The sequence below is a fragment of the Caloenas nicobarica genome, chromosome 1 (genome assembly GCF_036013445.1).
Source record: "Caloenas nicobarica isolate bCalNic1 chromosome 1, bCalNic1.hap1, whole genome shotgun sequence".
Classification (NCBI taxonomy): Eukaryota; Metazoa; Chordata; class Aves; order Columbiformes; family Columbidae; genus Caloenas; species Caloenas nicobarica.
In genome coordinates, this window is record NC_088245.1 from 125,470,154 (window position 1) to 125,493,053 (window position 22,900).

The 22,900-nt window shown below is 43.2% G+C and overlaps 1 protein-coding gene across 4 annotated transcripts in view; it reads left to right on the forward strand.

Moving 5' to 3' along the window:
* The first annotated feature begins 3,276 nt into the window (after positions 1-3,276).
* The window catches only part of GRIK1 (glutamate ionotropic receptor kainate type subunit 1), a 173,342-nt gene continuing 153,718 nt past the window's right edge, over positions 3,277-22,900 (forward strand). For all 4 annotated transcript variants that reach the window (XM_065626861.1, XM_065626858.1, XM_065626860.1 and 1 more), the window contains exon 1: positions 3,277-3,403. In XM_065626861.1, coding sequence (XP_065482933.1) covers positions 3,277-3,403 — 127 coding nt within the window. The remainder of the gene's footprint in view (positions 3,404-22,900) is intronic.

The following is a 22,900-nucleotide window of genomic DNA, read 5'->3' on the forward strand; positions in this document are numbered from 1 at the left end:
TCCAAAAGGAGATTAAAAATGTGAGAATATAGATAACTGGAGACTAGCAAGATGAAATGTATTGAGACTTACCATTTTAAAATATCAGTCAGAAATAAAACAACATTCCCTGTAAAGCATGCCATGATTTTGCAGGATAGAGCTTACTGGGTGATCTCCTGTGTTGTACACAACAAAAGAGCTGTATGGATTAGAGCTTACTGTAAAATTAGAAACATGGAGAACACTTCCAGGGAAATTTCAGGCACTTTAAAATATTTTGCTGTTATTTTGTGTTTCAAAATTGCCTCTTTCTAATTCTAAAATATTTTTTCAGAACTGTTTTGAGAAAATGCAATGTTTTAAATCTCGAAATGAGTGGTTTTAGACCCTCTCCCTCAGTTTTCCTGTGAAAAATTGTGAAAACACCTTCCACTACATGTCCACTCCAACCAATACAGTGCACAGAGATCATATACACAAATAAAGCTAGAAAAACTGAGAAAAAAGATCACCCACAATACCAAACGGACTATTTGTCATTTTAAAGTTTGGCCAGTCTCTCAGCATTAGAGCCAATTTGAGTTTTTCCACACCCATTTGTAGTTTTTTTAAAAGACATCACTCTTTATGTATGAAGCTGTGGAATACAACCTAGGTAACAGTTAACTACATCCTGAAGCAGGAGATAGTACCTATTTCAAGTTTCCTCTGAGCCGCTCCTACCACAAGGGGTTAGAAGAGTTTGAGATGTTCAGGTTTTTACTACCAGTAGCAAGTGCCCACAGACCTCTGCCACCCTCTTGCAGCCTTTATTAAACTCTTATTTTTCCCATCCTGTTCAGTCCACATACCTCAGAGAAAGAGAAAGCTAAAAACAGTGGTATTTTCAAAAGCATACAGTACAAGTCAACTTCTTATCTCACTGAAACGAACATTGAGGTGTCTTTGGCTTTTGCAAGAACCCATTTAGGTTGAGGACAAGTGGTTCTGAAAATATCAGTAGGTGCATTTTCCTGATGAAATATTTTCCTTTTTTCCCTTCAAAATAGTACCATTTCTCAGTCAAGTGGAACTAATATGACTTCCCTTTGGAAACCGGTACTTGCTGTTATATCACTGTTATTTGCTATGTCAGTGTGACTGTGAAAATAAAACTTGCCAGTCCAGTCAGAAATAGGGTTTTGTACAGTGGGTGAATGTGCTCCTGAAGGGTAGCTGTTATTAGCCATTGTTCAGTGGCTGAGATTTTCCCAGATTAGGAGATGCATGCCTTCTCTTATGTACAGCAATTCAAAAGGCAATGGCAGATTATAACATTGCATCAAAATTACCGAGCCATTCAGTCCAGTCCAGAGTGGCCTGATAGATTTCTTTTCTGCCTCCTGTATGGGAGCAGAGGCTGTAGTTATTAACCACACAAGTAATTTAATATAATTGTCACCTTTACCTGGTGTGACATGCGTGAGACAGGTGAGGGTGCAGCCTGAGCCTGTCTCTCACCCTCTGTTAGGGCAAGAGCTGGGGGCGGCTGCTTGTGCTGAGCTGTGAAAACGGATGCGGGGCTGGAGCAGCAATGCTGACATCTTCGGCCATCGCTCCGAGCTGTGGGATGGTGATGGCCCCAGAGGAGGCACAGGCAGAGCTACGTGCTGGCAGGGCAGCAGGGGATGAGGCATGAAAGCTAATGGGAAATGTCACTTCCCCACCTTGTCCCTGCAAGGTGGATTTAGGTCTGTTCCTACGGAAAGGATGGCTCTCAGGTAAACAAATGAAAAATAAACATCACCGGCAAAAATTCTCCAAGATCCATGTAAAATGTGCTGTAAGAAATGTAAAGTGGGGCACTACCTCACATCCTGGCTAGGAATCTTGGTAATAAGAACTCCTGAATAGCTTAAAATGCTCTGTAAACAGTAGAGGCAGGCTTTTCAGGAAACATTTGAGACTGACTGGGAGATATAATGTAGACGCTTGCATTTCCATTGCACTTCAGTATGTGCTGTGACTGCTCCAAGGAGTTAATTTCTGGAACAATAGTTAGACTGGAGAGGAATACAAAATAAACAAATTTAAATCACTTCAATTTTGGATCCCAGCTATGCAATTTTAGTTCTGTTGCTAGGTGGGAGTCATTCTCCTATTATGTTTTATTTCTTTTTTCAGATATGCTCAGGACCCATATGTTTACTTTATAGTGAAGCATTTTGAGTTTCGCTGAACCTTTAAAACAGAGATTTTAAAAATAATTTGAGAATGCCAAGTCATAAGGGAAAAGCAATCCGCTGGCCAAGTCAAGGACAGGGAATGTTATGATCACGGTGTCCAACTGTCCAAAACTGTCCTTGAGTTTTCATGACTTGAACTTTGTGAACTCCTGATCACAAGTGAGTAGCCCTGCAGTCCCCTTGCTGAGGCTCCTGTGAGGATGTGTCTTCTGTCCCTCACTTGGTTGCAGAAGTCCAGAGTAGTAAACACACTGCAGAAAGTGCAACCTTCCCTCCAGCTTGTCCCCACGGGTGTCCCTCAGCCTCCATATATTGTTCACCATTGCCTCATCCCATGCCCGGCCCCAAAAAAGGGAGCCGTGCACACACATGTGCTTCCTGTCCCATCTTCGCCTCTTGCCCACATTTCAAATTCCCATACAACCAGAAGGAAAAAAAAAAGCAGGACTTGTGGGGCCGACAGGCACGGGAGTTGGGGGGGAAGCTTCCCCCAGGCCAAGAAGGGGTTTCCAGCCTTTCGGGGAGAGATCCGTGGGGGGCCGGAGGAGCACATGGCACCACGTGCGACAGGAGGGCTGGCGGGACCGGGGACAGGGAGCATCTCTGCCCCCGTCCTCCTTACCCTTGTCCCTACCCCTGTCCTGCCTTAGTCCCTATGCCTGCCCCTGCACCTGTACCTGCCCTGCCTTTCCCCTGCTCAACGCGGGCCGGGGAGCACCAAGACAGTTTTTTGTGCGTGTGCGTTTACCCGTGTGCGTGGTGCCCCGCCACTCTACCCGTCCCGCTCAGGCCCCGGACCCGCCTCGCCCCGCCCGGGGCCGCCCCGCGGGAGGAGCCGCCCCCTCCCTCCCCTCCCGGCGGCAGCGGGGGGCGAGGGCAGCCGGGCGGCGGGAGCCGCGGGCGCCGGCGCAGCGCGGCGCGGCAGCGGCGGGAGCGCGGGCGGCGGGCGCGGAGCCTCCGCGCCATGGGCGGGCGGCGCGGAGCGGCGGCGCGCAGCCGGCCTCGCCGGGGGTAGCCGCCCGCGCCCTGCACCCGCGGAGCCCGGCATGAACTGAGACGGGCACGGAGGATGGCGAGCGCCCTCGGCCCGCGGTGGCCCCGGCGCTCGGCTCCGGGCGGCGGCGGGGGGCTCCTCTTCGTGCTGCTCTGCGCCTCGGCGGGCCTGCCCCGGACCGGCCAGCAAGTGCTGCGGATCGGTGAGTGCTGCCCGCGCACCTTCCGCGCCCCGTTCCGCAGGCACCGCCGGCTCCCTCCGCCGGGAGCGGCGAAGGGGACTTCTCGCTGCTGGGCTCTTCCCCTCCCTCCTGCCCCGGGCGCTGTGCGGGGACTTGCTCGTGCCGGAGCAGCGGGACCCGCGTACCTCCCGCCGGGGGCGGCGGCGCAGCCCGCAGGGAACCGCCGCGAAGGGGCTGGGGCTGCGGGCGACGCCGGCTGGGCTGCCGCCCTCCGGCCCGTGGCTTTCCTCGGCGGGGCGTTTGCCCGGGGAGCGGTGCGCAGCTCTCCCGGTTTGCTCCGCTGCTGCGCTCTGCCGGGCTCCGCGGGTGCCGCTCCCGAAAGTTTGCCCCGGTGCGCGGCGGCGGGACGCGGGGAAGTTGGTCGCGGAGAGAGATCCCAGCGGAGCGGGGACGGGTATGGGGACGAGGCCGGTGCGAGCAGCCCGGGAGCCGCTCGGGGCTGGCCGCGGGCGAGGAGGTGTCACCGCTGAAGCGCAGCGGGTGTAAAGTGCGCCCAAATCCAGTCAAACACCGCTCTCCCCGCCACGCCGCAGGGGGGGAGGCACAGGGATGGTTCGCTGATCTTAAAGTGCATGCCGAGAAGTGATGAGGTTTACTGGACCGGAGAGCGAGGAGCTGTAGCCAGCGGTCGGCAACCTTTTGGGATGGGGGACGTGGTCGCCCTCCTTTGCCCTTGGCCCCTAACCCTGAGGAGTGGGGAGCTCCGCAAATGCTGTACGTAAGGTGTAGCCACGGAAAACAGGAATTTATTTTTAAGGAGAAAACTCCGCACCATGGAAACGGGGCTCAGTTCACAGGAAGCCTCTCTCCCCACAGTGGGTTTCTTGTGTCAGTCAAGTAAGACAGTGAATACAAAGTATCAAAAGAGTTAGGGGCTAGGAAAAACTGTGGAAACGATGCAGGCAGAATCTGCCACACTTCTGTTTTCCTGCCTGTCCCTCTTTCGCTTAACAAACACTGAACATGAAGCTGAAAAAAAAAAAAAGAAAAGAAGCTGTTTATGCCACCCAGGGAGATGCATTCCTAAAGGCATGTTCCTGTGCGAAGTGAAAGACTGATGCTTTTTGATCTGGCAAGCGTTAACTCCACTCAGCTTTTCTCACTTGAGTGCTCCTTTAAACATCAAGTGGAAGGCTCCTCATATGCTTAGAGAACAAGGACCTGATGACTGAAACATTTAAATAAATTAAGGGACACAGTCCATCAAAGTGCTGAGCAAAGGCAAGGGAAGGGGAGGAAAGAAAAGCTGAAGGCATTTAGGACCTTGCAGCTGAAAAATCTATAATTATTTTATAACTGTCCGTACTCAGTGTATGCTCACTTTTTTTATCACGAGATGCAGGTGAACTTTGCTGTTTCTCTGCTCACCACTACAGTGTAACTGTGCCCAGTTTGGAGCCAAGGGGAAAGTCTGCGCACATGCACAGAGCACATGAAACGCAAAGCTTTGTGCTTTCACAGACCAGTAAATTCAGGGCCAATGAAACTTGCAGAAGAAAGTAAACCATGTGTGTATAACTTAGCCACATGCTACAACAGCATGCTTTGGAAATACATGAGCATCCTTGCTGCTACTAGGCAGCCTTAACTTGCTTGGCTTTAGTGGGAGTAGCCTCTGAAGGAAAAAGGAGCACACCAGAGTTTAAAGGGAAACATATTTGCTTGAACGTAGTCTCAATGCTTACCTCTGTGTATCATGAAACCTCAGCTTCACAGCTGGCATCAGCGTTGCAGGGACCCAGGCAGAGATTTAGGGTTTGCACTCCTCCCTCTGTCAAACTCCCCATTACGTAATTTGCTTTGCTGCTTCTGTTTGGTCTAGCGAGGCTCCCAGGCAATTGCCCACGTTGCTTTTCCTTAAAATTGCTCTGCGTGGTTTGTAGACTCTCTGCTGCCAGCTCTGTGCATAGCCCTAGTTCAGATTCACTCTTTCAGTGCCTGCAGCGGTGGTACCCTAACACTGGTTAGATGCTGTTACTTCCATCACAATATAAACAATAAGTATGACAAACTGTTCAGCTTTCAATCACAACAACCACACACACATCCAAAGAGATGCTGCCAGAGGATAAATGCTCCTTGTGTGTTACATGGTTATGAATGCATAAAATATTAAATGTATTCCTATTACTGTAGTTATCCTGCCCATAAAGTAATGATGTTATAAAATATTAATCCTTCACATCCGTTAACAGCAGGAAGTTTCTCCATGGAATCTGGCACTCTTAGAGGTGACAAACAGAAGTAATGGCAAGAACTCCTCTGACACTCTTTGTGATAACAAAATAAAAAGATCCCGAAGCATTTCTAACAGTGAAGAAAATGGTCTTAAGCCATCAGATTTTCTTCTTCATGTTTTAGTTAATTAAGGAAAGGAAAGCACTGATATACAGTGGAGTAGCAGATTGAACCTGGATTAATACACTGGTAGTTTAATTGCATTTTCCACCGTTAGGGAGCTTTTGGATTTTTTTTTTCATTATTTATCTGGCTTATAATACAAATGAATGGATTCTCTTGTTGATATTTAATTAGTTGAGAAAGGACATGCAAGCAATAGGAATTCTCACTGTTTCTCAGCATCTAGCTAATGACTGCTTTTCTAGCCCTCTAAACAAGAAAATGGGGGATGATGAGTAAAAATTAATTAATTAGGATTAAAATAATGGTTGTAGAGATATCATTTTCAGTCTCAGGTAACACAATAATTAAATTTTAGTGTCTTACTGAGTATTTCTTTCATGTTTCTGTTAGAAAGCTTTTCCCTTGATATATGAACTGATAGAGCTGTCCAAGGAAATACCATGTTTATCTAGACATAACCCATCAGAATATATTATATAAAGATATATTTAAAGTTCACGACCCTAATATTTTTTATTTAATACCAAGGAATTTCTAGTTGTTACACTGAGCCAACCCAACCTTCTTATCTTTTCTACTTTTACCACTTGTATAAAATAAATGAACTCAAATAACAAAGGAATAATATAAATTAAGACAAGCAAGCACTAAGTTGCAGAGACAGCCTCCAAAGCATGGAAATCTCAGCAGCAACAACATGTATTTGTTAATAGTGGACACAGAGCTTTCTCATTTCTTCTGTACATCCTTAAGGCCACTTCTAACTAGGTTACAGGAATGTATTTCAGCGATATGACTTAAAAAATTATAAATGGTAGTCATTCAAGCTGTGCTCTGGATTAGAACTAACCAATAGTTGATAAACTGCACAAGTTATTAACATATCACTGGAGTTAATTAAAAAGAGAATGTGGCAGTTTTCAACAAATACTTGTAAGAAGTTATACTTGGATGAATTTTGGTATTAATCTCTAAAATTAACGAATCCTGAAAATGAGCAAGTGAGTAATTTTTAGGTTCCATAGAAATTGCTTTAGGTGATGAAATAGATACACTTAAGTTCATGCTAGAAGTAACTTCCAGTAATTTGTGTGTTTCTGTAGTTAAATGGGATATTTAAGTACAGGTTCATACCCTGCACTGATGTATTCCTTAAGCAAGATACCCAACAGTTTAGTGATTAGTGTTTTTGAAGATGCAGGATTAGCCCCATAATATTTTTCTCCAATTGAGAAATATAGATTTAAACCAGACTCACATAAGTCAACCTAACCTGCAAATTATTATTTTCTAATAAGTTGAAATTTTCAATATAGATTTCCAAATATAAGTCTATATTTCTCCAAGCAGGGCTAGAGCGGTGAGGTTTTTTTCTGTGATATTACCATTCCCACACTATTAGAATTATAAAGACAAAAACCTAATTAATTTCACTGCAAATCTGCTACTTTTTGTCAACCTTTTTCAAGATTTTGTTTGTGAAGAGAGTGATATAAATATACATTTGAGCTTCATCAGTGTGACATGGCAAAAATTGTACTTTGAAAGTCTCTATCATATTTGAACATCATTTAAAATGTTAATTTTCAAAAGTATTTCTTACTGGGTGTCTACAAGTTGTTCTACTCCATAATGTAGGAAGTAGGACTGCATTTTCTGTCATTAGATGTCCAGACGTTATTATATTTTGTTCACCAGATCTTGAATGCTCAGTGGTTTATCATTTTACTGTAATATAATTTGCCTAAATTTCCTCATTCCACACTTAACAGAAACCTATTTTGCTACAAATATTTCTAAAGGATTGCTACCAAAGTGTCCTAACATCAATTTTTGTGTGTTTCCCTCCTCATTGGATTTGACAGTACTATACAAGTGTGAGACAGCGTAAAGTTTGGTTTGCATGCTTTAAGTGGTTAATCGGGTTAAAAATACCCTATAAAAGGCCCAGGAAAAATGTATTGACAGAACCTTAGCAGGACACCCCAGCAAGTCTACACTTGTGCAATGAAAGGTCAATGGAGCTGAGTGGCCTCAATGCATACAGGGAGCTCAGGGATAACACTTGACTGCATAACGGTTTGCATGTTTTCACCATAAATTATTAAAATCAAAATCTCATTGGTGATATCTGTGTGTTCTGCCATCTAGGCTTGATGATGCAGAGGGATGGATTACTTTGGATTCCATACCATTGTATTTCCAGGCTTTTGTACGGTAGAAGTCATTTGCCGTACTGGGCTGCTCTGTCGGTGAATATTAAAAAATCATGAAGCCGGTGCTCAGCTCATGTAAATGGGCATCCTTTTGTTGAACTCAAGGGAGCTGCACTCTTTTAAACTGCCTGAAGAGCTGTCTGGACATACTTAATATATTGAGAATGATGAAACCTTTGTACTTCCCCTAACTGACCTACCTACTTGCTGCCCTTCCTAATGATAGGCAGGATCTGACAAAATCAGGTCCTGTGCATCCTTATCTCTTGTTTTACACCAGTGCGCTGTCCGGAGCATTTCTGGAGCTCACTCCCGAGGTGGTCACTGAGCGCGTGGAGCTCGCCAGCATTACGATGACCTGTTACATGTCAGCTCTTGATGCCTCAATAGGGGTGTCTTCTGGGTGGCCAGGCTGTGGCCAGAATGTCGTTATTGCTGGGACTGTGTAAAGTGCTGCTCAGGATTTGAAGAAACTATAGAGGAGACTGTCACTTTTCAGAAAATTGGTGGTTTGTGTCTCTGTTGTTGAAATATACCTACGTCAAATATCTGCCTTAGCATGAAATAGATGAGCTGTAAAGGTGCATGATAGTCTTCAAATAGTCTGTAATTCCGTGGCTTGGTGATTATGCAGCAGGTGGCCAGGCGCTCAGAGTTGCATTCACAAAAATACCAAACTTGAGTTGCTTCTATTCTGGACCACTTGTCAGTAAAGGTTAATGGAGAACAACAAAAGTTCTGAGATCAGAAAATGAAAATTAAGGAAGCAAGGCTGGATTTAGCTGGCTTGGACCAGAGCTAGGATGGTTTAGACACTACTAAGGGAGATAAAAACATTTTAAAAGTACATCATAAAGATATCTTAGTCCTGCATTTCACATCTTGGGAGATATGTGGTTAACTATGGCAAATTTCATGTAGCTATCTTGGTGAAAAGTCAAGCGGGTTATAGGAAAATCAAATGGAAATCAAGCCAGGGCATTGATATCTGTGCTGTAGTATTTTATTTTCTCTTAACTTATGCAAGGTGTATCCTGATGTGCCCCTGTGCAAAATAGGTCCATAGTGCTGCAGTAAGCTCCAGGTGGGCAGATAAATAGGACATCCTGCTGTGGTTCACCAAGGCTTCAAATGCATTAATGTAGCACATGTGCATCACTTCAGGCTTTGGTAACATACAGGATGAAATCTTCAAAACAATGAAATTGATGAGATTTTGCTAAAGGATAAGAATTTTTCATCACATATTTTGTTCATGCAAAAGGACTGATACTTAACCTAGTACTTTTTCAATTAACAATCCATGCAGAGTACAGTGATCATTGCAGGAGTAAAAATCCTTATAAATAAAATTAAATTAATTTTTTTTCCAATTTCCTTTCTTGCTTAATAGCCTATTTATAGTGTTCAGGTGTAATATATATATATATATTTAATTCCTGCAAGTTCCCAATAATGCTTAATTTCACTTATTCAGAGGACATTTGCCTCAGCATCAGTTCTTGCTGTAACTATAAGCTCCTCCATATGGCCCTGCCTTCACTTCACATTTTCCATTCAGACTGCAAGTACAATCTCAATACTGCTTTTTCATTACAGTCTGTTTTGTATATCCTGGTCAGTAATAAAGCTTAAATCCGTCTCTCTCCCCTCGCCCCCAAATATTTTAAACAACTGCCTCTAATCTTCTTTTCTTAGAAAAGCTTGATTTGACCAACTAGATAGTACTGCAGGAAAAAAAAATCCTGTCCAAGAACTGATTAGTTTTACTCCACAGCTTTGGATCTGTAACCCGCAAGCCCAGTATGTCCTAGTTTTTGGTTGACTTTAGATTTTAGCTTGCAGTAATGAGTTTATGATTTTGGGAAAGCTTTGTAGCCGAAATGTTATTATCCTTCCCTCTCTCTTTCCTTCCTCTTTCTGCTGAAGGTGATACGGTATTATCTAGAAAATGATTAGCTTTCAAATGATCAACTTTCTTTCACTGAGCAAAATCAAAATTCAAAATTAAAACTGTCATTATTCCAAATAGTCATCTTTTTCATTTCAGCCAGAGGAGTGAGTATCTGATACAGCTGCTAATTTTTTTTTTTCTTAATTTTTCCTCTCTCTGAGAGTGCACAAGGTTCATTATATTATCTTTACAGCTTCACCTGTATCAAGACACTAAATTAGTGCGGCAAAAACGCTGGGAAATGTGAATCAGTTGTATGGCACAGCAGTATGGACAAATAGTTAGAAGTGGTCTCAAAAGCTCAATTTTGAGCTTCTTTTCTTGGGTCCATGAGGTTCTTTACAGTTTCATCTGCTAAGTGTTTTTTCCTTTAGGCTTTCAGGCTGCACCACCACAAGTTTGAAAGAGGAGCGTTATAAATTCTGTTAGCGTTGAATTTGTTCCCACGTTCTGCCATCGGATTTGCACATGCAAACTTGGTCTATTTCAAGGAAAATTATGTTTACAGCACATTGATTCTGGCTGGGGCTCAAGACCAGCCATCTTTCCATATTGCTAAATGGCGTGGAGGTCCTGGTGCAATGCTGAGTAGGTGGAAGTGACAGTCAGAGTGCAGAAGTACCTCCAGAAATATGGAGCAGGACTTGTTTTGAGTGAGCAAGTGTGTGAAACGCATTGTTCTACCTACATACGAAGGAGTGGAGAAACTTCCCACACTCGTTATGTCCAAGTGACACTTCTGCTAGAAGCATTATCACAGATGCTGAGGCTTTGCTTTGGTTCTCAGGTGGAGAAGGAGCAGAGCTCTCTCTGAATTCAGTGGTACACCACTGAGACCTTAAAATCACTGTGATTTTGCATGCTGTCCTACAGAGAGAAAAAACAAAAACAAAACACAAAACAAAATAAGCCTCCAACAAACTAAAACCAACAAAAACCCAACACTTTTTTGTAAGAAAGATCAAGCATGCTAAAATACAGTAAGAGCCATTCACTACACTGTAAGTAATACAGGCTTTTCAGTTCTAAATGTTTTGGACAGAATAAGCAGGAAAATACACTAGTGTATGCTGTAGATCAAAGGGTTTGGGGAAAAAAAAAAAGCTGTTTTAAAAGAACAACATTAGGTAGCTACAAGAAAATAAGAAAAAAATGCTTGAAGATACAAGTTTATTCTCCTCTTCTCCTAGAATGAGGGATGGAGAAGAGTCCTGCCAGGATGTTTCTATGGCACTTGCTGCCACTTGCTTCTACTAAAGTTCGCCTCCCCTTCCCCTCCCAGGGAGAGATGTGTCATTAATGTCCTCAGCATGTGAGCGAGATCCCCTGGTGGGTAATTAGACTTGCCCAATATTCCACTGCTGTTTCTGCAGTTAATAGCAGTCTGTACCTCAGCCCAACAGATCCTGAGTATTACTTTAGTAGCTTTTTTCTTTAATGCTAGATGTCTTCTCCTACCTGAAAGCTTTGGCCTTTGTGGTCCGGGAGAGTGCAGACAGTGGCCAGGAGGTTTCTAACTCTGCTTTCCTGCAGTGAACAGCAAGAGCAGCTCACATGCCAGGGCTTACAGCCATGTTTCTGAACAGGTAAATCAAAAGATGCTACTTCTCTTTATGAGTCTTGCCTTGCCATAGCTTTGCTAGCTATAGTGACAGTACTATTGCATATTGTAATGCAGTAGAACAATTAAACAATGAATGACTACTATGAATTGTGCTATCTTCAGGGGAAGCTGGATTATATAAATTTGGTTTAGCATGATTCTGCCAGACAGTATGGAGATCCATATTCTTGGACCATATAATTAGAAGGCAAATCCATGGAACTTCATGCTTTTGGGGTCTACCATGCGATGAAAGGTTGCGTTGAACCAGTTTCCTTACTGCTTGGTCACATGTAGGATGAACTGTGTCATATTTCAACAAGAATTGTAATGAATAAGAACAACACTGAGTTCTTCTGAAGCAGCAGAGCTCAGAGTACTTCAGAAAGCACATATAATTAGTTTTATTTTATGACCGGGGAAGCCAAGGCCAGATAACTGAAGTGCTTTGCTGGCAAACTTGTGGCAATGCTGGGAGTGAATCCAGGTGTCTCGAGTGCCATCACCCCAGACCTCTGCCCACTGCATCACAACTTTGACATTTCCTTATAGTTTGTATATTAGGTGAAGTTTTCCATAGATTGCTTAGAAATTAGTAGTATGAAGTGCTAAGTGTTGCTTCTACAGAGGCCCAAGTGTGTTTAACCGAACAATTTATAGGTAGGTGTTTTGTAGCCTGAACTGTTTGCACACCCTTGGAGCCCAGCCCTGGGTGTGCAGTGCAAAGCAGACAATGCTGAGATTTTCCCTTGTGCTGGAGGATTCTCTGAAGAAGCAGAGCATGTGCCTTCCTCTCCCGATCTGGGTAATGGCCAAACGTGAAGTGTTGTGTCTGATCTTAGCTAGAAGCTCCTCAGAGGCCACAGCCTTTGAAAGTGCCTTTTTACTGCTCAGATTTCTTCTGAGCATCTTTTCAGCATGGTTTGCCATGTCCTCTCCAGCCTCTGACTTCACATCTGCTCAGCAGAGTGGTGTCCTGCTGAAGATCAGATGTGGTAAGTCTTAGCAAAGGATAGACACTTTTAAGGTACAGAAGAATTTCGATTTTTTTTTTTTTCCCCATTTTGGCATTCCCATGGACTACTCCACTATGGTGTACATGCCCTCTGCAGTTATATATATTTAGAATACAGAAACAATTTGTTATTGATGCCCTTTATAGAAGGATATTATGTATATTGGCAAGGTTTTTAAGTGTTTTACTAGGTTGTAACTCGCAGGCAAATACAGCAACTGGTGTGAATTGGCCTGACTCGTTCTCTTGCATCATGTTTGTTCCAGCATCATGTTTTCCCCTTCTTCCCCAAAAAAGGGGTCTAAGCAGTAGGAAAAGAGGCTTTCAGAGCATTTGAGCCATGCACAGTGAGGTAGACTGTACCATCAAAACTGTTGAAGCCTTTATCAAATATTCAGGTGTCCTTATAAAATTCTACAGCTGTGCTAGCTAGGAATTAACTCTGACTTCAGGTACTACATGTCAGTGCTTACAGTCCTTTGCCTTCACTATCTCGGTCTCAGCCTTGACAAAGATAAGAAGAACTGAAAATTAGATGCACTGAGATGTAAACATCAAGAGGGAAAAAACAAACCAAAACAAAATACAACTTTTGCTTTCACATAAATAACCTTTTTTCCTCTTACAATCAAGAAAAATATGAGAGAAGCCAAAGCCATTTTAATCCTCCTCCCCATTGTGCAAATGACTTTCTCCTAAATGTCTTGGGGGCCCTGTGCCAACCCAGTCATTTCCAGAAAGGTTGTGAATAGGAAGCTCAGGCCTGATGGAATGTGAAAAGTAGTTTACGTGAAATAGTTACTTCATTTTTGAGGAATTGCAAATTAATCCTGATTTCTCTGGAATGGTCCCAAGAGATTAATCTCAAGATGTCTGAGCCCATATCAAGCTTAGAGGCTCCCTATCAGTAGTCAAAGGAGAGGAGACCAGGTTGTTGCAGCAAGAACGTGACATATGTAAAACTCTGTTTGATCATGTCAGTATCACAGACAAAGCTGTTTAAAAGTTAGGTCAGGTTTTTTAGCTGTACTATATTTTTCTAGGGACTGTCAGTCAGTGTCAGGTTGGCCAATGAGTCAAAATACATGATGAATAACTTCAGCAATCTTATGTGGATAGCAAGTTAGCTGTCCATGTAAAATAATATAGTAATAAGTAATTGGAGAACTATTAAAGAAACTGTAATAAGCCACCTAAGAATTCTTCCCTGCAATTTGAAGACAAATAAAATTACAATTTCTGATGAAAATATTTTAATGTTTTGGTTTTGAATGCTTTTATTCCTCTTAGGGTTCAGAAAGAGCATGGGAAATGACTTAAAAATCAAACAGGTTATCTTTGATTGTCTGTTGGAATGAGAGATGAATAAGTAAGTGTCTTGTACAGGATGCAAAAAGGACATGGAGTCACCGCTGTACTATTTTCCCTTACGAGTATACAAATGTATTTTATATGATAAACAGTGCTCATGCTGAACAAAATTGCTTTGTTAGTAGAATCCTATATCCCAAAATTATTCAACCATACTTAAAAATATTAAATGCAAAAGACTATAGTAAAAGAGTGCAGTAAATGAGGCAGAAATCCTCAAGAATAATGTCCATAGTTAAGGAACAAAAGATGGGATTTTGAAGTTTTTCAGTCAACGTTAGTTCAATATTTCCCATCTTCTGGGGTTTCACTTTTTAATCTTACACTTTTATATAAAATCTTTTGGTATAATTCTCTGTCACTGTGTAAGAAACAATCAGAAATGCCAGGAACGTTCCTCTCACACCCTGTGGGCATCGCTGGGATGCCCAGTGGTACCGGAGCTGCAGTGCATGATGGAGACCTGTGCCAGCCATCGCCAGTAGGTGTGGCTGTTCTCCCTGTGGACCTGGTCCTGAAGAAGGATGAGGCAGCTTCTGATGGTGTTTTTCCAGGGACGTTTGGTGATGGGAAGTTGGCTGGCAGCACAGCAAAGGGGCAGTGTGGGCTCCTGGCTTACACTGCTGCAGGCACCAAACCAGGCAAGGGACAGGCTTGTTTCTGCAGCTCTGGGTAATGTGTGCATCATGCAAACAGGTATGGTAGGTACTTATCTGGCCGTTGGTAAAAAGCTGCCACTGACTGCATTCACAGTACCAGGCCATCAAATTTTAAGTCCCTGCAGGAAGATATTCTTGGTGAAAACACTCTCAGTGAGAAGGTAATGAGAATCTTTGTAGTTTGGGCAAGAAAATGTATTTGTTATTCTCTGGAACAGCTAAAAACTCCTGTATTCAGTTTGAGACAGCTGCAGGATGGGGGAAATGTTGCTTTAGATGGCTAACATTTGACAGAGTTATAAGTAGCTGAAGATAATGTTGTGTGGTGGACAATGTCTGGAGTCCTTTCTTGTTGACAACTGCTACAAGGTGTTACTGACAACACTTACAAAAGATGAGGTGGAGCTTCCTTGTGGGGAAGCTCTTTTGCCTTTGCTGGCATGAAGCACCTAAGTCATCAGCCAGCGTGAGCCTTGCCAGCCTCGTAGGTCTGATCTGGATGGTCCAAGTTCTGGGTGTGTTGTTTGGTGAAGGACCTTGGAAACTTGAGGTACAGTGACAGGTTGGTGGCCTGTGGCCATGCTGACAGCTGTGGCAGGGCAGTCTGGCTTGTTTAAACCAGACCTGCTAGGACAAGCCAACACAGGCTATTCTCCTGATGTGTTACACTGTGAAATACTGCGATCTTTACAGCAACATGCTGTTTCCTTCACTGCAGCTCTGTCTACTTAAATAGACACTTTAGAATGGGCATTTGTTCTTTCTTGAGTGAGTTTGTTTGTTTGCCTGCTAATGTCCAAGTACAGCAGAAAGATGTATAAGATTCCTCACTTCTCTATTGTGAAACGGTTGAGCGAAGGTCCCTCTGAGGACACACAACACTCTAGTCCATAGCACACATTCCCTAAGCCCAGTGATAGGGATCTGAGCGGAGAGGGAGCTTGCTGCAGAGGATGCCTTAGTCCATACAAGCCTGCATGGCAGGGAGACTTTGAAAAGAAACTGCTCAGCTTGTGGCTGTGCTGAGCTTCACTGGGGTCATCGTCTGGTCTGTGATCTAGCGCTAAGCCGCTGCCGTGGTGGTGTTGGGATGACTTCAGCCCTCACCTGCAGCTCACTGCTGCACGCAAAGCCTCATGGAGCCAAGCCAAACACAAAGTTCAATGTGCACGTGATTAAAGATTTTGTCCTCAAAGCTGAAGGAGTCTGTGGTCATAAGGAAGCTGAATGTCAATGTAGCTCAGTGCCTTGAGGGGATTGCTTCTCTGCACAGGAACCTTTAAGCTTCCCAGCCTTGCCTGTTCTGTTTCTCCTTCCCCTCTCTCTGAGCTTGGAGATGCTCAGCTCATCCAGCCACATGCTCTGGCATCTGATTTGATACTGCCACCAAGGCCAGTTTCAGAATTTTGATGTAAAAATGATGCCTTTCTTCTTGCTATCTCTAATCCAACAATTTGTACACAAAACAGCTTTTTATTCTTCCGAAGCTACTCCCTTTCAACTATGCCAAACTGCCCCAAAAACTTATCAGTGGGGCACCACAGCTGAAGTCTAATATGAGCTGATGCTTTTCCAACTGTAACTATCTTGAAAATTTTCATTTCACGTCCAAATTATTTACTTATCTACTAGAAACATATGTTAAGAGAAGTTAAGGCTCTGTTGCCCAAGGTGCATTTTAATACAGGGGAAGAACTGCTTCAGATATTTCACATTACATCGTCTAGCTTTATCTGGTGCTGTAAATTATAAAGCTGCTCCATTGAACTGAATGAAGATTAAATTTTTGAACACTGTTTTCTGAAGAATGCAGATTTTTCTCTTTGAAATGAAGAATCTGTCCTGCATCAGTGTGGCTCATTGCATACTTTGCTGCCCAAGCCTTTCTTTTTTCTATTAGGTGCCAGACTGTTCCCTGGGGACCATGTCCTGTCGTTGATCCATGTACTGACATTAAAAAGCATCTGCAAATGGAGTGAGTGTGGGATGTGCCCTGAACAGCAAGTGGTCTGGGAAACTGTAATTCTTATGCTGTCATCTTGAAATCAGAACTGTCATTAAGGAAAACTAGCAAGAAACATTTGTCTTCTCATCTGCATAGACCTTCTCCTGTAGAAGCCTGATGTATGTATGATACACGGGTGTGTTTTAAAAAAACAGTTGCTTGGAGTATCCAAGTGGAATACTTATGCACTGCTGTTTTACTCAGACGCCTGTCTCTGTTAGGCTGAATCCCTGGCTACCAGCCCTCTTCTCATAGCGCTCCGAATGTGGGGAGATCTCATCTGTGTTTGTTTCCTTCTGTGCCTAACACCGGCCCCTGGGAGGAAGCTGGGTGGGTGCCTCCTTTAAAGCAACATAGTACCGATAAAATTGAGTGCTGCAAACAGTTCCGTTGCATCTGCATAAAACAATGAATTTAGTCCTGTTTCCTCCTATGAATTGTCTCCCACGTATGCACACAAAAGCCAGACACTACAGCTGCCCCAAACGCTGCTTGCTCAAAATTGTAACACAGCTATCTGGTCCAGATGATTTACGGGGCTGGAGGACATTAACCAATGTGGGAAGAGCACAGTGCCGGGGTTCCCCTTGGCTTCTTCTCTGTGTCATCCTCATCACCTCCATGAGAGGAGCTGAGGGGAGACATGGTATCATGGCGCCTTGTTTCCTCCCCCTGCGGCAGTTGCCCTCCCCTTCTTCCAGGAGCAACACGTGGAGGAGCAACAGCAGCTCCATTGAAGAGAAGAAGAGAAGAGAGAAAGTGGTGGCACGCTCGCCTGGGGCTGCTGCAGGCAGCATTCCTCTGGGTGAGTAGGTCAAAGCCACCTCCACCCTGTCAAGTTCTCCATCAGCAGAGGCACCCGAGGCGTGCAGCATATGTCTCAACCTTTTCAGGAGTGCTGGGGCTAGCACAAAATCACAGGAAGAGAAAGAAAATGTTTCCTACTAATTAGATGGCTATATACTTTATGCCCTCTGGTTCTTTGCTTTAAATGTTTCTGTGTGTAAGCAGATTACTTCTGTGTTAATCAGAGTGTTTCATAGCCTATTTTATATAGGCAAAAGTTAGTCCAGTTTTCTGTAATGTATTGAAATCCTTTGTACAGCAAGATAATGAGAAAGCGTGATGAGGGAAAAGCTAGTTGTTCTTTATAAATCCAGAATAATTAAAATGACAACTACTGTTTTAAGATGACTTACGTACTAATTTATTTCTACAAGTCCATAAGGGAAAGGGTGATGCGATCCCACCTCTTCTTCCTCACAAAGGTAATTTCAGGAAGCCGTCCTTTGTCCTGAGTATTTCTGTGAGTCCTAATTTGTTATTATGCATTGTCAGTAAACAGGTGAATCTTGTTTCTGGTCAGCTGTAGTTATCCCTGGCACTTTCTCTCTTTCCTGAGCTAAACTTCATTGGAGTCAGTCCTGATCTGTTTTCTGGGTTACATATTGTTTTGCAAGTGTCACGTGCAAAAAAAAAAAAAGAAAAACTTTAGAAATAATGCTTATGACTTATTGAAATTGCTCCCAGAAACAAACACAAAATGCTACCTCGCAGTGGGGAGTGAGGGGGCAAAGTGTGAGGAACAGCTGTGTGAGCCCCAAGAGGAGAGAAGGAGGAGGGGAGAAGGAGCTCCAAGTGCCTGAGCAGGGATCCCCTGCAGAGACCAGGCTGGAGCAGGTATCCACACTGCAGCCATGGAGGAGCCCAGGCTGGAGCAGGTGGATATGTCCTGAAGGAACTGTGGCCCATGGAGACCCTACATTGGAGCAGGTTTATCCTGGAAGACTGCAACCCATGGAGAGGATCCTCTCTGGAGTGGGGCCAAAGTGTGAGGAGGAAGGAGGAGCAGAGAGGAGCTGCTACGGACTGATCACAACCCCCATTCCCCATCTTCCTGCACCACTCTGGGTGGAGAAGACGGAGGAGTCGGGAATGAAAGAGTGAAGTCGAGCCTGGTGAAAGGTGGTGTTTTAATTTGTCTTTGTTTCTCACTATCCAAATCTATTTTCATTGGCAATAAATTAAATCAACTTCCCCCAAGTAGGGTCTGTTTTGCCCATGACAGTAACTGTTTAGCAATTTCCTTGTTTTTACCTTGACCCATCAGCTTTTTAATCTTAGTTTTCTCCCTCTGTCCTGTTGAGGAAGAGGAGTGAGGAGGTGTCTAGGTGGTCATCTGGCAGCCAGCCAAGGTCAACTCCCCACAACTATGATGTGGAAAAATTGAGATGTACTCTTTCTATGACATTTATAATGAAATTGCTACTTTTTAGCACCTTCTAGTAAGAATAGCGTGAAGCTACTTCTGTCCAGTGACTTTTAACTGCTGTTTTAAGGGCTGGAGTTTCTTAGGTGGGAGACTGAGCTGCTCAGTGATACCAGCTGACTATGCATTTGCACAGTAAGAAAAGAGATTTTAAAATAATTTCCATAACTAAGTTAGTTTAGAAGATTCAGTATAAACTTTCCTTGGGAGCTTTAATTAATACTAGAATTCCTGGCTTTTGTATTTGCAACTCAGATGTTTGCAATACCGATAGTATTTTTTATTACAGTTCTTAGAATGATGCAACGATTTGTGGTATTTTATCATGAAGTAATATGAATGTACATTATATTAGTGAAGTCTCTTCATTGATTATTTGACCCATTGTTCCAAATCCACAGGAAAAATCTGAATGAAATGTAGTTACCGCTCATGCCAAATTGTCAGGTTTTATATCTTTTTATTACAGCTGAATTAATCCATATTGGAGAATTAAGAAGAATCAAAGAAACATTTTAAAAGGAATATTCAACCTATTTAGTTGCAGATTCTAGAATTTTAATACACACAACTCTGTTCCTTCATTATTCCTCTAAGTTAAAACAGACAGGTGGGATGCAAAGCGGTGATGGTCAACCATACTTCTGATTTAACCACTTGAAAGCAAGGATCATAATTAAAATATTGATTCATAATAAGTAGTGCTGACAAGCTCCTTCAGCATACATCGTATTTAAAATCCCTTCCTACTTTCGGCAGGCTCTGAAGGAAGTGGGCACAGACTTTTTCAAAGATTCAGAGCTTGGTCCTTCTTCCATAGCAATTTGTCATAAACTTCACTGACAACAGGTAAAAAGCCCAGTGACTGCACATACATCTTGTCCAGGAAGTTTGATTGACATGAGCTTTAAACTGCCTATGTTTATTAGATTTAACTGCAAAACTTCTTTGAAAACCAAGCCCTCACTCTTATCTATGAGTTCTTAGAGAAAATCTGTGAGAAAATGGGGTACAAAATCATCTCTTGTGATTTTCTGTCCTTTTGTTTTAAATGACAGACCACTTTTCCTAGGGGAAAAAAAAAAAAAAAGAAGACCTAAAGGCTATTTTATCTCTGCCTCTCGCAGATTCAGTGAAGCTGTGGTAGTTTATAGTGATAAGGTTCTGGTAAGTGTATTAGTCTGACAGAAAAGAACAGTTGGCAACTTACTGCGGTTCATCCAAACTGCAAATGAAGGTTCTGAGTTCCATTAGTCTGAGGAAATCAATGGTAAAAGGCCTCCTCCTTCCTTTTTCTCCAACTGCTTTTATCAAGGTCTCCCACTTTTGCGAAATTTTCTAATGGTACTAAATTAGAAGGAGCTGTGGGCTGCCTCTAGGATAGAGAGGCCTTACAGAGAGATCTGGATAGACTAAAGAGCTGGACAATCACCAACTGCATGAAATTTAACAAGGACAAATGCCGGATTCTCCACCTGAGACAGGGTAATTCCAGTTATGTGTACAAATTGGGGTATGAGAGACTGGAGAGCAGCTCCATGGAAAGACATCTGGGGGTTTGGGTTGATGGCAAGTTGAACATGAGCCCAGCATGGCCAGCCGGGCAGGGAGGGGATTGTCCCGCTCTGCTCTGCACTGGTGCGGCCTCACCTGCAGCACTGGGTGCGGTTCTGGGCAACACAGGATAAAAAGGACATCAAAGTATTACAGTGTGTCCAGAGGAGGGTGACCAAGATGGTAAAGGACCTCGAGGGCAAGACTTACAAGGAGAAGCTGAGATCACTTGGCTTGTTCAGCGTGGAGAAGGCTGAGGGGGGACCTCATCACAGTCTACAGCTTCCTCAAGGAGGGCAGTGGAGAAAGATGTGCTGATCTCACTCTGGTGACCAGTGACAGGACACAGGGCAATGGTATGAAGCTAAGTCAGGGGAAGTTCAGATGAAATATTAGCAAAAGGTTCTTCACTGAGAGGGTGGTTGGTCACTGGAACAGGCTCCCCAGAGAAGTGGTCATGGCACCAAGCCTATCAGAGCTCAAGGAGCATCTGGACAATGATCTTAGTCATATAGTTTAGTTTTAGGTAGTCCTTCAAGGAGCAGGAAGTTGGATTTGATGATCCTTATAGATCCCTTCCAAGTCAAGATGTTCTATGATTCTGTGGTTTCCTTCTCTGGCCTGCTTGTTCTTACCAAGGCAGTGGCATAGAAAGAATGCCAAAATTCACTAGTTTATGCTAAGAACAGATGCTGTCAGGTGTAAGTTATTCCGGCTACTGATGGTGCTGTAAACAGGCTTGAATAAGAGAGCAGGAATGTCTTATAGACACGGTTTCTAGAAATAGCATTATTATCTGTATACGATCACATGGTTGGAGTTAGTGCAGCAAACACTGAAAGCACAAACCTTTATATAGAAGAATGTCTTGTTAGAAAAGAATCTTCACTTGCTTTGTGCAGCTTAGCACGGAGCTTCTGATTCAGCACATGAATATATCAAATAAGGTCAAGTATGATACAATTTTGGTGTCACGCTGAATTCATAGTAGAGCTAATATTGTTACAGTCCTGTTGTGACTGACATAAACCTGTCACATTTTCAATAGGATGGTTCATGAAAGATACAGAAGAATCAATGGAGATAAAAATAGATAATGCAATAACAGCATCAATCTCATAATAATTTTGCTTGTATTAAACTGAGTAACCTGATTAAAAGGGTCAGGTTTAAATGTAATCTGGCAAAGCTACTTATAAAAGTGAGAGTGAGAGAGAAGGAACCCAAATGGGTGAATTTTGCAGGTAAGCCAAGTGGTGATACATCAGTCCCTGCAGAACACGCAGCCCCTGTCACCAGCAGCGAGCTTCCTGTGTGAAGGGGGCAGCAGGCAGCCCCCACCATTTGTGAAACCTGCTTCTAACTGGAGAACTGCAGGCAGCCTGATATGTTTCTACCTGATGGGAGCCAAAATGAAATAAAAAGTCCCCGAATGCTATGCTACGAAGTTAAAGATCTCCTTCGTAGCCACAAGTAGGATGGTACAAGGGTCTCTGGGTCCTGTGATTCTGCCTGAATATTTTGAGATCATCCTATCTGTCCTATAGCTAGTAAAAATAGTGCATTCTGTATTTTAGGATAGATTAGCTTCTGCCATTCTTCATGACATACTTGATGGACTCTGGAGTGTGTTACTTAATGAAAGACATCCGTGAACATATAAAACAGAGTCTTATGACGTAGTTAATTTTGATTTTATTAATTTTATTTTTTCCCCACATTATTGATCTCTAAATACAGAGGAATACTTTGAGGGAGGTCTGATATAATCTGAAGAGATCCCTGACCTCCAAAGACCCACGTGGATTTATATCACCCAAGGATCAGGGTCTGTTCAGTTTGTACTTTGTCCTAAAAAATAAAACATTGCTGCTAGATTATTTTTTCTGGATAATAATGTTGCATTTTTTCTGGGACACACTAATGCTTACATTGCGAGAGACAGAGAGAGAAAGAGAAGAAAACAAGCAAGCAAGCAAGCAAGAGAAGGGTCCAAGAAACCAACTATTTGCTTAATAGCAATAGCTGATCTAACGAAGCCCAGACTTCTGCTTCTATCCGTCCTAGAGTTACTGTAACCTCAGCTGCTTTTCTTGTTCCCTCTTGACCTCCTCCCTTCAGCATCACCTGTGATTCTCCTCTTCCTCCAAAGTCCTCTTGGCTATCCCCAAATGACAAGCAGCAAGAGGCAGCAGTGTTGTTTCCAGGAGACACACAGCCAGCAGACCAAACCTGCAGGTAACTTGAGCTTTTCCTTTGGTGAGGCCATTTACTACATGCCTCAAACTGTTTTTCAGAAAATTGGTAGGAACTGCATGACTTTGAGACCTCTACGATTTGTCAAACTTGGCTAAATGTGGACAGTGGTTGAATTATTGGTGCTAAGAGGACTGAGATGAGAAGGCAGAATGATTTTGCAATCCTTGTCCCCTTAGAAAATCTGTCTGA